Source organism: Myiozetetes cayanensis, unplaced genomic scaffold (assembly GCF_022539395.1).
Source record: "Myiozetetes cayanensis isolate MyiCay16 unplaced genomic scaffold, myiCay2020 scf2-11, whole genome shotgun sequence".
Taxonomy (NCBI): Eukaryota; Metazoa; Chordata; class Aves; order Passeriformes; family Tyrannidae; genus Myiozetetes; species Myiozetetes cayanensis.
In genome coordinates, this window is record NW_026087411.1 from 82461278 (window position 1) to 82474303 (window position 13026).

Consider the following 13026-nt stretch of genomic DNA (forward strand, 5'->3'; position numbering starts at 1 on the left):
ACATGTTTAGAGTAAAACTATTTGTATTGTACTTGTCCCTAAATAGTAGAACTCTATTCTTTTCCTTTACATCAGAAGGGAATATTTTCCAACTAACACTCTAGTCCCCAGGGAGTTCTTGAAAATGGCCCATCCAAACTATTTCTTGATGGAAAGGATTAAAAAACCTCATCATCTTAATAGTTGAATTTTTTTTCCTTCTATTTCTCATTTTCCCCCTCACCATGAATAGCAAATAGTTCTTCCCACAACATGCCTTGTTGTCCTTGGAAAACAAAAAGTCTTCAAAACTTAAGTTCCAGGAGAACCCTGAAATTTTGTTTAAGTAGGACTTGAATGTTAGGAAGCTTGACACTTTGATGTTTCCTTTGTTGGAGGAAGGGAAAGGAAACAGAAATCTCTATGTATAAAATACCTCTTTTCCAATTTTTTTACTATATTTCTACAAAACTTATTCTTGTGCTGAAATTCCTTCTGCTTTCCACCTGCCTTCACCAACTGTCTCCCTTTAATATAATGAACTTTCTATATGCAAAAAGCAGCACAAAGTTGTAACTTTGTTGTGGTAGTTGGATCTTGCTTAGCTAAATTAAATTCTGCATACCTGACTGTTGCAATGTTAGTGTCACTTGCTTGGAGCTCTGTTTTTATTTTCCATCTCTTTCTATAAGATACTTCTGTTCATTTCTTCTGGAATAAGGGGCAAAAGAGGACATGAAACTTACATGGGTTTATGTTTCTCTTTTGCTAATTCAGAAACTCATTTGACTTTTAGAGAAATTATTTGTAGTAAGAAAGACCTTTATCAAACACCTCAAAGCACTGGTAATAGGTGTAGCAGCCTCTGTCACTGGGGGATGTGCAGGGGTGTGGGTGTGTTGTAAGACCATGGGGAAAGGATTTAGAATTCTTGTCTTTGTCTCAGCCTGTAAGAGAGAACAGTATCTACCTCACAGGTTTTTCGAGGCTTAATTTGTTCACTTCTAAAAATAATACCAGTGGCCTCTGGTGCTGCAGAAGTACATAGTGTTACTGTCTGCAGGCTGAATACTGTTATTTTTTTCCCTTTTTTTTTTTCTACTTCCTTTTTTTTTCCTTTTTTTTTTTTTCTGGCAGTATATAGGCCTGCCACAGTTAGGGGAAGAATTTTGTTTGGTGTCTCTTTAAAGAAACTGCAAAAGTGCCTTGCTGGGGAGAATAGAAAGGGGCTTTCTGAAGAGGTGCTGAAGACGTGAAAATTCAGAGTGGTGATTGGTCACCTCTGCTTGATTGACAGGTTGCAGGGAAAAACAAAAACCCATTTGTTCTGGCTTAATGGAACTGGAAAACAGAAAATGAGTATCAGGTAAAAATTCCTTTTTTAAAATCTTTGCAGTTCTCCTTTAAAAAAGTGGAGTTTTTACACAAATCTACTCCTTCCCCACTCCAGTAAATTAGGAGTAGGAATTACAGAAACAGGCAGTTGCTAAGTTGTGTAATGTGGGTTGTCTATGTCAGTGCGTTTTCTAGGGGTCAGGTGTTCTGAAACACCGCAGCAGCCAATGCTACTGGGCTAGCTTAGCAAAGACACAGATGATGGAAAGGATGTAGTGACTAAGCCCTGAACTGGACCCAACTCTCTGGTTAGGCTCAATTAGCAGGACATTCAAGGGGAAGCTTTTATTTTCACTTCCTATACTGTACCTGCTTTGTGGATAAAGTCTGTCAGTTTCTACTGCTATCAATTTGGCATCTTTCATGAGCATTACAAAATTCACTGAAAAGTGAATAGCTAAAAAAAAGTAAGCTTTGTTTTAAAGTAGCAGTATACTGTTGTACAGATTTTATAAGAAATTTCAACGTCAGCACCACAGTTTTGTGAATCATAATTGAAAATTATTTATTTATAATAATTATTTTTTATGTTGATGTATTTCAGATTGAAGGACAAGGACATGGTGCGGTTTTTGACTGCAAGTGCTCTCCTGATGGACAGCATTTTGCATGTACTGATTCTCATGGTCACCTTCTGATTTTTGGCTTTGGTTCCAGTAGCAAATATGACAAGGTACAGTGCAAAATGAAAATCAAAATGTTTATCTCTGTTGAATGCATTGATGCAAACTTTTCTTCAGAGCTTCATTTCCAGAGGGTGTATCTTAAGGCAGTTTTGAGCCATTAATGTGGGATGTTTTCGATTCCTGTTGTTGACATTGAGCTTTCTTTCACTGTCTTTTTTAAATTATGGAAACATGCCGTTAAGCTACTGTTTACATGGGAAGTTAAAAATAATATTAACTTAAAAAAAATTAAAATTAACCAGTCACTGTGTGTTCTCGTAAGTGACAAGGTTACAAATATCTACTAATAGGGGTCCACATGGATAATGTGAATAAACTGCAGTGGAACTGATAATAGTTTAACATTTTGCTTTAAATACTCTTCTGGTTTTGAACTGAGACAAAAAAAAAAAAGGGTGTGGATGTGTAATAGAACTAATTCCTGCTATCTGTATTTAAACACTGCATAGCCTGGAAGAGATTTATTTACAAAAAATGTACTATATGTTCTAGTGATGCAGTTTTATGTTTGTTATTGAAGTACTGTCATGGATGCCTTTGTGCTTACACAGCAATTTTCCATCATTGATGTGATTAAAATATTATATCTTTACTCAGATGTCATAATCTACATTGTGTATTCAAAATGTGGGTGTCTTGCCACAGACCCTCATGACTGTAAAAGATATGTGGTGGTTTGTTTTTTTTTTCCTCTATGAAAAATGAACATATCCTATTAACCATACAGGTTACCTAGTTTGGAGCACCCATGAGGTCCTAGTTCTTCTTTGACCACCCAGGGAAGAAATGAGGTGTGCCCTTTCTCCCTCTTTCTAAGACTTAAACAGACCTATTTGCTCCAGGATTTTCATTTCTGCTTCTGGTAGCTGATACTTGAATGTTGTTGTTGAAGGACTGTTTTCTGGATCTTGTCTCCTCGGAATCTTTGAACTCAGTCTAGCTTTGAAAGCATTTTGGCAAACAGCAGTGGAGGGGGACCTGAAGGAAGGAGAGCAAAAGGAATTTTAGTCTTTGTCATGTAAGCTGCATTTCTGTCTGTACTCTTACTGAACTATTTGCTTATTGGGGATTTATTTTTTCTCCTTGTCTCTGCACTCTGGTATGAAGTCCTCAGTATTAGGCTGCTGTTGCTATCCTCAGTTATTACTAGCTGTGCATTTCCCCTTCTATTCCAAATAGAACAAATGAGTAGAGGCACCATAAGCAAAGAAATTCGGGATTATCAAATAATTTTCTTTGTCTCTTAGAGTTCTTACTGTTCCAAACTTTAAAGCCTGTTGTAATAGAAACATTTTTCTCACCGTGTCCATGGATTGTTTCAGGTTTCTTTTTCTCTCCAATTGTTCTGGAAGTATATAGTCCTCTAATACTCAGAAATGCTGGACGTGAAATGAAGCTGAGAGTCTTTTTTGTCTTTGCTGTGATAGATCAGGATTTTCCTTTACACTGCCATAGGAGAATTTACCTGTGAGAGATTAAATCTGTTTGAAAAATGAATACAATTGCTTTTTCCTGCTTGAATTCTACAGATCCTTTGTTCTCTTGGGGTTTTTGCTGCAGCCTTTGAGAAAAGATTGTTTAAAATTTTTCACTTAGTGGATGATTTAAAATGATCCTCCACAGCTCTTGCTGTGCCAGTGGTAATCTTGGCATTCCCATTTCTGATCATAATAAAATGGGAGGAAATAGGACTTCCATTTGTTACCTTTTTAATCTTAGTCTTCCACTGACAGAAAACTCAGCTTATAAGTTTCTGATCTCTTCCTTGTGGGGTTCCATCACCTTTTTTGTTTTTGTCTGACCCGATTTATGGGAAAGTGTAACTACACTTAGGTAGGTGCTGAAGATAACGGGTTTTTTTGTGTCTTCCTCCCCTCAGATACTTGAGGGAGTTTCAGACATCTTGTCGGAATATGATCTGGTAGGATCTGTGTTTTTTTGACCTTGAAGTGTTTTCCATCTGTCCTGGAAAATTAATTTTACAGAAGGGAGTGTGGTAACCTGTTCTGTATTCCTGCATTTACTCAGGACAGTGATTATAGCTGAGATAGTGTTAGCTCTGCTGAAAGAACAAGCTCTTGGTTTTGTACATGTATGTTTTTTCATGTTATATTCAGATAGTATCTGTGTTTCCTAGTTGACTGAAACCAATATTGATTCTTTTTTTCCTCTACAATGTGCTCTTGACCATGATGAAGGTGAATGGGGTGTTTTTGGTTTGGTTGGGTTTTGTTTGGGTTTTTTGATGATGCGTGTCTTGGTGGAGTAATTCTATTGTGGGGAAAAGAAAGAGAATACCTTTGCTGCTTGTTTGGGGTCCCTTGAGCCAATCTCAGCTGAAATTTCTGAGTGTGTGAAGATAACCAGAGTTGGGCTGAGTTCACTGCCAACAGGACATGTTAAAGTTCAGAAGTTCTTGCTTAGGTGGAAACCTGTCCAGGAATGCCCAGCAGTCCTAAAGTGTAAGGTACCATTTTGTTGATTTTAAATCATAAACTATTCTGAGTTGGAAGGAACCCACAATGATCACTGAGTCCAGCTGCTGACTTTGCGAAGGACAGCCCCAAGAATCACACGTGTGCTTGAGGGTGTTGTCCAAATGCTTCTTGAACTCTGGCAGGCCTGGTGCAGTGTCCACTTTTCCTGGGAGCTTTCTTCCTGGGAGTTTTTTTCCTCTGAGCCTTCTAAGGCTTTTGCTCCTGTAGACTGCCCAAACCACAGTACTCTGTTGCAAGTTGACAGTTTGTGTCTTGTGGATTGGTGTAGTAGTGGGGAAAACCTCTTTGTGTAACTGTGCCCATTTGGAGAAACTGAGCATTCTGAATGTGTAGTGTAGTTTCTGGATAAGAATCTATCCGTAGAGCTCAGACCTTGTGCAAAGCTTTTGTGCTCATACCCAAGCTGGCTTTGTGAAATCATATGTACAGAGAACTCATGTGCAAATGGTGATGTGCTATCATCTTATTGTCATGAATTTGATCTCTAATAGTATATAAAGAAATAAGTCTGATTGTTAGTGCTTTAACTGTTTGCCTGCTGATTTTTCTCAGGATAAGATTATTGCCCTGGATACCAGTAGGGACATTCCACTTGAGAGTAGGCCTGAGCCCAGGTTCTCAAAGAAATGCCATTGTTATCTCGGGGAGTAGAAAATTCTTGTTTACTCTCTACTATACCTGATTGCAGTACAGAGTACACAGAGTAATTGCAAAGAAGTCTTTCATGATCTTTGCTTGCAAAACCTGGGATGCAGACAACACCATACAGCCAAATCACAACGAACTAAAACTCAGTTTGTATGACCTTGCCATTGGAATCTCTTCTTTCTCAGTGTGGGACGTACTTAATAGGAAAACTTATACTGGGTGTAAGTATTGGGTACTCTACTACTATGATTTAAGGAGAAATTGTAAGTGCTCCTAGAGGATTCATGTCCCTATCATATTGAGCTATTGTGAGTTGAAGGAACAAAGGTGTTAAGCAGGCCTCAGTTCTATCAATCAGACACATAAAAGCGCTTGTATCTTTCTCATTCAACCTCTGTTAACAAAAAGCCTGGCAACAAGATTTCATCCAGTCAGGGCTTCTTACTGCAGTGGGATATCACTTTGTCCATATGTATTTTGAAAGGGTAACCTTTTGAATTCCTGAAGTAAATTCTTTTCCATTGCATGTTTCTATATATCTTTCTAATTTCTTCCTATTGTTATTTTTCCAAAGTCTAGATCCCATGATTCCTATGTTTTTTTTGTTTTTTTTTTTTTTTTTTTTTTTTTTTTTGTTTTGTTTTTGTTTGTTTTTTTAATCCACCTCATGTGGATGCATGTAGGTACTTTCTGAATTGACAAATGTCTGTCATCTTCTCACATCTAGGACAGGAGACCTTTGTCACTGAGAGACCAGACCTCTGAGTGTCTGCTATAACCTCTGCCTTACTGATTTCTGCATAACAAGTTACTGGAAACTGTGTCATGGATTGGTTATAATAGAGCATGCTCTTCAGAAATCAGAGTATGTTCTATGACAATTTAGGCATTCCTCTGTCCATGCTCAAAAGACAAGATTTTGTCTCTTTTTAGTTCTCTCTGCATTGAGTCAATCGTTGAACTGAGTACATGAGCTACCACGGGGTTTGCTTGCCAGTGGGTAGTGTTGGGATGTGTAGTAAACACATCAGCTTCTCTTCTGTTCACTTTTTCTTCTTGTGGTTCAGTATCTTTCTGATTATACAATACTGAAGATACATGTGCCAAGCAAGGGATGGAGCATAAACTTTTTTTACATACTATTTGGACAAAAGAATTCCTCAGTCTTGAGGGTCTGTGAAAAGTCATCTGTAATAAATTATGAACCAGGCAGACTGAAATAAAAAAGAAGACTTTAAGCCTGAAAAGTTCTATTTTATCTCAGCTTTTTTATTTTATCTATTGAAACTTTTTCAGATATCTAGCATTATAATAGGGATATATATGTTTTACCGGTATTAAAATATTTGGCAATGCCCTGGTATAATAAATATTATTCCTATTTTTCTTCTTCCTGCACCATAGCTCATAAGTCTGTGACACAATTTTTTATTATCAGAATATATATTCAGACTATAGAAGAAAATTTATAAACTAATATATCCATGCTATGTTCGGTACAGATGTCTTCAAGTAGTTAAATATTGCCCCATCCCCCTATTCTTTAAATGCTTCCCATCATCAAACATGTGGATTACTCTCTTTGCAGTCTAAAATAGAAAAGGCATATTGAGCAACAAAATAGTAATGGAGTCATTAAATTTCTCCCTTTAAACTGAAATAAACAGATCAGCTTATAAGCCTGTTTTTGCAAAAGTAATCACAAGTGTCATTGTTAAAAATACTTTGGCAGTTATCTTCTGTATGTTTTTTTTAATAGGTTCTTAAAAAAAAATTACAAAATGACTTTGTTTACAGATAGCAGATCAGATGTTCTTTCATAGTGATTATCGGCCCCTTATCCGTGATGCCAACAACTTTGTCCTGGATGAACAGACACAGCAGGCTCCACACCTTATGCCTCCCCCATTTTTGGTTGATGTGGATGGCAACCCTCATCCTGCAAGGTATCAAAGACTAGTTCCTGGTCGTGAAAACTGCAGGGAGGAACAGCTTATTCCTCAGATGGGAGTGACATCTTCAGGTATGGAAAATTTCACTTCACTAAACAATAGTCTTCCTCCAGGTGTTCTATCCTTTCACTTTGTCCTTTTCCTTAATTACTGGGCGTAGTAGTTCATGTAGTGTGGAAGAATTGCGATGTCTGTGGCACTGCTTGCTTGTCACAATTTTACTTAGAGCTCATTTCATTCCTGGAACAATGTATGATGCTGAGTGAGCTTTCAGTTGTCTCTTTGGATGAGCATTCCTACTTTAGAAAACCTAGGAAGTAGACTGATCTTCCACAGATAAGTTGGAAAAGGTAACACCTACAAGAAGAGGAAAATGAGAAGACACCTGAAACAAATGCTCTTCCTCTTTAGCTAGAGACAGTTTTAAGAGAGTCAGACATCTTAAGCTTTGGTGGTTTGATTAGAGAACTCTGAAACCTTGATAAGAATACAAAATCAAGGAAGTTCCTTAAAAGTATTTGGATATTCTTAAAAATATGTGAAAGCTGACTAATATGTGCTGCTAAATAATGGTTTACATATATATGATACTTAAGCCTGTGGTGTGTCAGAGATTCCAGGAAGGGTAACTGACAGTGTGTTTACCAAAATATCTCGTAATCCTTATTTGTAGACCTTGGGATTAAAAGCCACTGAATACTTAAATAATTTTAAGGAGGATTTTCATATTTCCTCCAAAATTACAGGAAGAAATGCTACCTGAGAAGCAAGTGTAAGAAAGAGAAAAATCCTTTCTGGTGAATGTATGCCATGTTTTATCGCTAACTTTTAAGCTAGTGGCTTTGGAACTAAATTTGATTTCTAGGGAAAGGTGCGACTTAATTGTTACAGCTACAGCGTGGATCCACTGCATTGTGAAATTCTCCAAATTTGAAAATGTCCCAGCTATATTCTCCAATATAATATCATGAAACAAGTCACTCTGCACATAGACTCAACAAAATTAAATTTAATGGTGTGTCTGCGTGATACATGAATGCCTATAGGAAGGTGATGTCCATAGTGTTTTTTCTTAATAGTAGGAAGTCATCAACCATTTTGACAAAGAAATTACTGGGAGACACAAGACTTTTTTTCTACCTCTTTATAGTTCAGTGACAATATACTGAGCCTAATGCAGAGGTAAACTGTTTATATATTGTATATGTTCCCTTTTACTAAGGAAACTCCTTTTCTTTCTGGAGATTTGTTGAGGGATTTGATGGATCGCAGTTAGAACACTGACCATCTATTTCTTGTCAAGTTTTCTATAACGGCTTTTAAGAGTAGGGGGAATTCAGATAGTCGTGCTCTATTTACTGCTTAGATGTACGTGAAGCTCTTCTAAACCAAATGTTTTGAAAATATCAAGTGTATACCAGTATCTTGGTTATTTCATTTAAAAAGAAAGCACTTGCTGTTCCTTGCTAAGGCATAGTCTCATAGCTAGATCCATAAAAACATTCCTTTTGTTTAGGTAGCAGTTTCCTTATTTAAGATCATTCTTGGGTTATTAGTAGTATTTCCCATTGTTCTCAGCAGACATTATGTCTGGTCACAAGATCAACAAATTAATCTGTTTCACTACATGAGTCAGAAAACATCCAGCTGTGGTTATACCAGAGCTCATTCCGTGATTCCAAGGTTCTGCTGCTTTACAGAAGTTGACTTCAATAACCTTGAAAGCCTGAGAGCACTATCTTAAATATTTATGTTTTTTTTTCTGCATATGGTTATGAGATAGCTACTTCTGTGCAACCACATAATCAAAGCTCTTCGTTTCATAGCACAGTTACTGTATCTAGTCTTTGATCTTGCAAAGTGCAGTTTATACTGTGATATTTCTTTGGAACCATGCTAGAAAAATAACTTCTTTAGCTGGTTTCTTTGAACAGTGTTATCCCTCATTACAAAGTTTTGCAAGTTCTGCTTCTCTTAACTAGAGCTTGCCACTACTCCATTCCACTATCTCATTATTCTGTGTGGAGGTGTCTTGACTTCCTTTTTGAATGAGTACTGTAACCCTTGTCTCTTTTTCTTCATTCTACTGTTTTTTGTGACCACTGTGAGTATGAAAGCAACTTTTGTGTTGCTTATGCGTACATGGTGTGTATTTTGCTTTCTGCACAGAAACAGTATTATCACCTTGTAATCACTTCTGTGAGAACTGTTTCCCGTGTTCCATTCAAGAGATCTACTCAAAAGGAGGTTTCTTGGCTGTTTTACATACCAAAGAAAATTAACATTACTTATTCTGTGTGGTCATTATGCCTATGTGGAGCTCAATCAAGCATTTTTACTGCTTGGTGTTATACAGTATAGATAATTGTTTTCTAATTCAGTTAGACCTTCTTGATGTAGTTCTTTCATTGAAGCTTATAGAGTGTTTTATAATGCATTTGAGGCAGTCTAATCTTGGATTTGAACAATTCACACTGATTGAGCTGACAAACAACAGTTGTATTAAGCTTCTGTGGCTTGCTGGCACTTGATCAAATTTAAACTTTTATTAGGAATCATATGTGGTCATCTTTACCCTGCTCCAAGAAATATCATACTCTCAAATATTATATTAAGAAAAAAGTTGTCCTGTTTTAAAAAACAACTGTTAAAAAAATAAGCATTAGCCTATACTTACGCATGTGATAATTTACTTTTAACTTTGAAGCTAGAACTTAAATGAGCCATCTGTAACATTTGTTTCTTCAAATTAACATTTATATGTTGTTCTCCTGTATATTTTACTTCACAGGATTGAATCAAGTTCTTAGTCAGCAAGCAAATCAAGAAGTTAGTCCGTTGGATAGCATGATTCAAAGACTTCAGCAAGAGCAGGACCAGAGACGTTCTGGGGAGGCAGGAACCAGTAGTACCAGCCGGATAAACAGAGGTAGATCACTGGGGGATGGGTGTTGAGACTGGATGTTGGAAAACAGAAATCCCATTACTGTGCATGATTTGTGCCTTTTGCTAAACTACTAGAGAGGAGGTACGGAGCTGTAGTAAATAATAGAGCTTTCCCATGTTTTTTTTATCTTTCTGCAAAAACTTGGGATTCTTAACATTATAAATTTATCTTTGTTATTGTCTGCTCACTCAGGGAATTGCAGCAGCTGTATTCCCTTAGAAGTAACTAGTCCGTTTAATCTGGAATTGGCCATCTACTTGTTTGAAATCTGACTTCTCTCAAATAAGGACACAGGAGGGAGAAAACTGGAAGGAGCTGCTTATTTTTCTCCTAAACTGTTCCATGTTTCAGTGTCTTGCACTAGAGGACACAGTAGTTTTCAACACTTAAAAAATCATGGTTAGCAATCCACTAGAGTAAGCAAGAATAGCTTGTCCAGGGAAGGATATGGAAAATGTTTAAATTTCGCTACTCTGTAGGTGCTTGAAAGCTCTTGCAGATGTGTATGGTTTTGTTTTGGATTTGATTGGTTTGGTTATTTTTAACCTCTTGACCATTTGAATTTTTTGTCTGTAAATTTTACAGCTTGATTCCTAATTTCCAGTATTGTGGCTTTGTTTTTTTTAAGGTAGAAGACTGTTTAAGGAACACACTGATTCAGTGAGATAGCCCACTGTTTTATAATACAGATCTAGAGTGCAGTACCTGCCCGGGAGTGGCCCTGACCGGGAATCGAACCCGGGTCTTGGCGGTGATAGCGCCGCGCCTTTACCACTAGACCACTATTATTAGAGTGCAGTAGCGATAGCCAGCTTTGCATAAATGTTTCAAAAGCATTTTTAAAGAAAAGCAAACATTTGGTTCACTTCAGATTGGTGATACATCTGCTCCTTTTCAATGTGAATTTTTAAACAGAGTGCTGCAGCCCAGTAGCTGTTTGTGTGTGTGTAGTCGTGACTATAGAAACTGCTGAAATAGGTTATATTGAGTTAATACAATTTCTTTCAAAGTAATAGATCAAGTAAAATTAATTTTTCCCTTTCATTCTGAGATTTTCTTTTAAATGCTACCCTAAGAATTTCAGATCAAGTACAACTGTTGCTTTTTGATTTTTTTAGGATCTGTAAGTTCTACCTCAGAAGTACATTCACCACCAAATATAGGATTAAGACGTAGCGGACAGATTGAAGGTGTGCGTCAGATGCACAGCAACGCACCAAGAAGTGAAATAGCCACTGAGCGGGACCTTGTGGCTTGGAGTCGCAGGGTTGTAGTGCCTGAACTATCTTCTGGTGTGGCCAGGTAAACATAGGCCAAGGTTGCAAAGAATTTTAGTTTGTTGAACCTAATTCAATTGGACAGTTTTGAAATTCACATCATCATAGAAACATTTGTGAGGGGATTTTATTTTTTATTTTGTTGTCTAAAATTTCTCAATAATTTTATGAGAAATTTCTCAAAATTCTCATAAAATCGTCTCATAAAATCAGTTTCAGTTTGAACTTACTTGTTTGCATAACACTTGAAAAATCTTGGAAGTCTAGAAGGATTTGGAATGAAAATTGACCACTTAATGAATGACAGAGGCAATGGAATCTAGTTGCCTCAATATTTTCTGACTTGTAGCATAAGATTACATGTTTTAACTCCTTTTATTCTTGTCATTATATGGCATTTTATGTCTGGAATACTGACCTAATCTATCAAGCACCTGAGGTAAATTTTGATTTCCAAACTGGAACTTGATTTGTTCAGTAATTAGCTCTTGTGATAAATACTTCAATGAGTAATGAAAAACCTACTTGCCACAGTCAAATATAAACTGCTCTAGTTCAGTGAAATAAGATGGAAATCTTACTTAGTTCATAAAAGCTAATTTGGAAGCCAACAGTAAAGCGAAGAACTACTGTTCAAAGAATGTTATAAATGTTGAATGTTTATTCCTTGGTTTGGAATAGGTCCTCTCAGTTGTAATAATTGCCTTTAGAGTTAACATCTCAGTTTTCTTTTTTCAGTAGGCAAGAAGAATGGAGAACAGCAAAGGGAGAAGAAGAAGTAAGGGTGTATCGGTCAGAAGAGAAAAGAAAACACATAATGAGTCACATTCAAAGAGAAAGCAAAGTACCTACTTTCTCTAAGGTAAGTAGACACCTTTACATTATCACAGAAAGAATCATAAAATTTAACTCAATGCATTAGGTCACATAAATTTACATTCCTCTTCTCAGTTTTACATTTAAAAAACATGGTAAAGGGGTTTGTTCACCTCCTCAGAATGAGGAAGCATGCCTGTATTGGTGTTTCACTATGTTCTGAATAAAAAAACAACAGGAATTACTTTCAGAACCCCCTGAGAAGGGGGAGAATCGCTGCAAATCTGGTGTTAGGGACATGATTTGCTGTAGGGAGTCAGTATTAATCAATACATGTTGTCTACTGTTGGACATACTCTTTTAGTTTTCCATCTTAGATTCTGTAAACCATTTTTACTTTTCAATGAATAATTTGCAGGTGTCCTTGAAGGCCCGTATTTTACGAAGTTTTTGATGAAGAGTGAAAACAGTTTCCTGTATATTAAGCGTATTACAAAACACAAAGCATAGGTTCTCCTCTACTGTTACTTTAAATTTACTTCCTTTATTGCAAAAACATAGTTGGTCATTTAGCTAGAAAAGCACAGATAGGCAGGTGCAATGCATAGATAAAACTAATTTCAAACAAACAAGACATAAAATTCTTTCTGTAAACATATCCTTTAATTTTTTTACCAGCAAAAAGACGTAAGATTAATTTTTTTTTTTCAACTTATATGAAAAAAATCAAGTCACGACTCAGATAAAGTTAAGAGCTGCACAGCCTTTTGCATACTCGTGCTATCCTAAAAGATGATGCTGGTATGCTATCTTCAATGCTGCGGTCAC

At 36.6% G+C, this 13026-nt stretch overlaps 1 protein-coding gene across 3 annotated transcripts in view; it reads left to right on the forward strand.

Moving 5' to 3' along the window:
- PHIP (pleckstrin homology domain interacting protein) overlaps positions 1-13026 on the forward strand; it is a 114842-nt gene that overhangs the window by 60384 nt on the left and 41432 nt on the right. For all 3 annotated transcript variants that reach the window (XM_050314254.1, XM_050314255.1, XM_050314256.1), the window contains exons 16-20: positions 1919-2047; positions 7004-7229; positions 9950-10087; positions 11224-11407; positions 12121-12244. In XM_050314254.1, coding sequence (XP_050170211.1) covers positions 1919-2047; positions 7004-7229; positions 9950-10087; positions 11224-11407; positions 12121-12244 — 801 coding nt within the window. The remainder of the gene's footprint in view (positions 1-1918; positions 2048-7003; positions 7230-9949; positions 10088-11223; positions 11408-12120; positions 12245-13026) is intronic.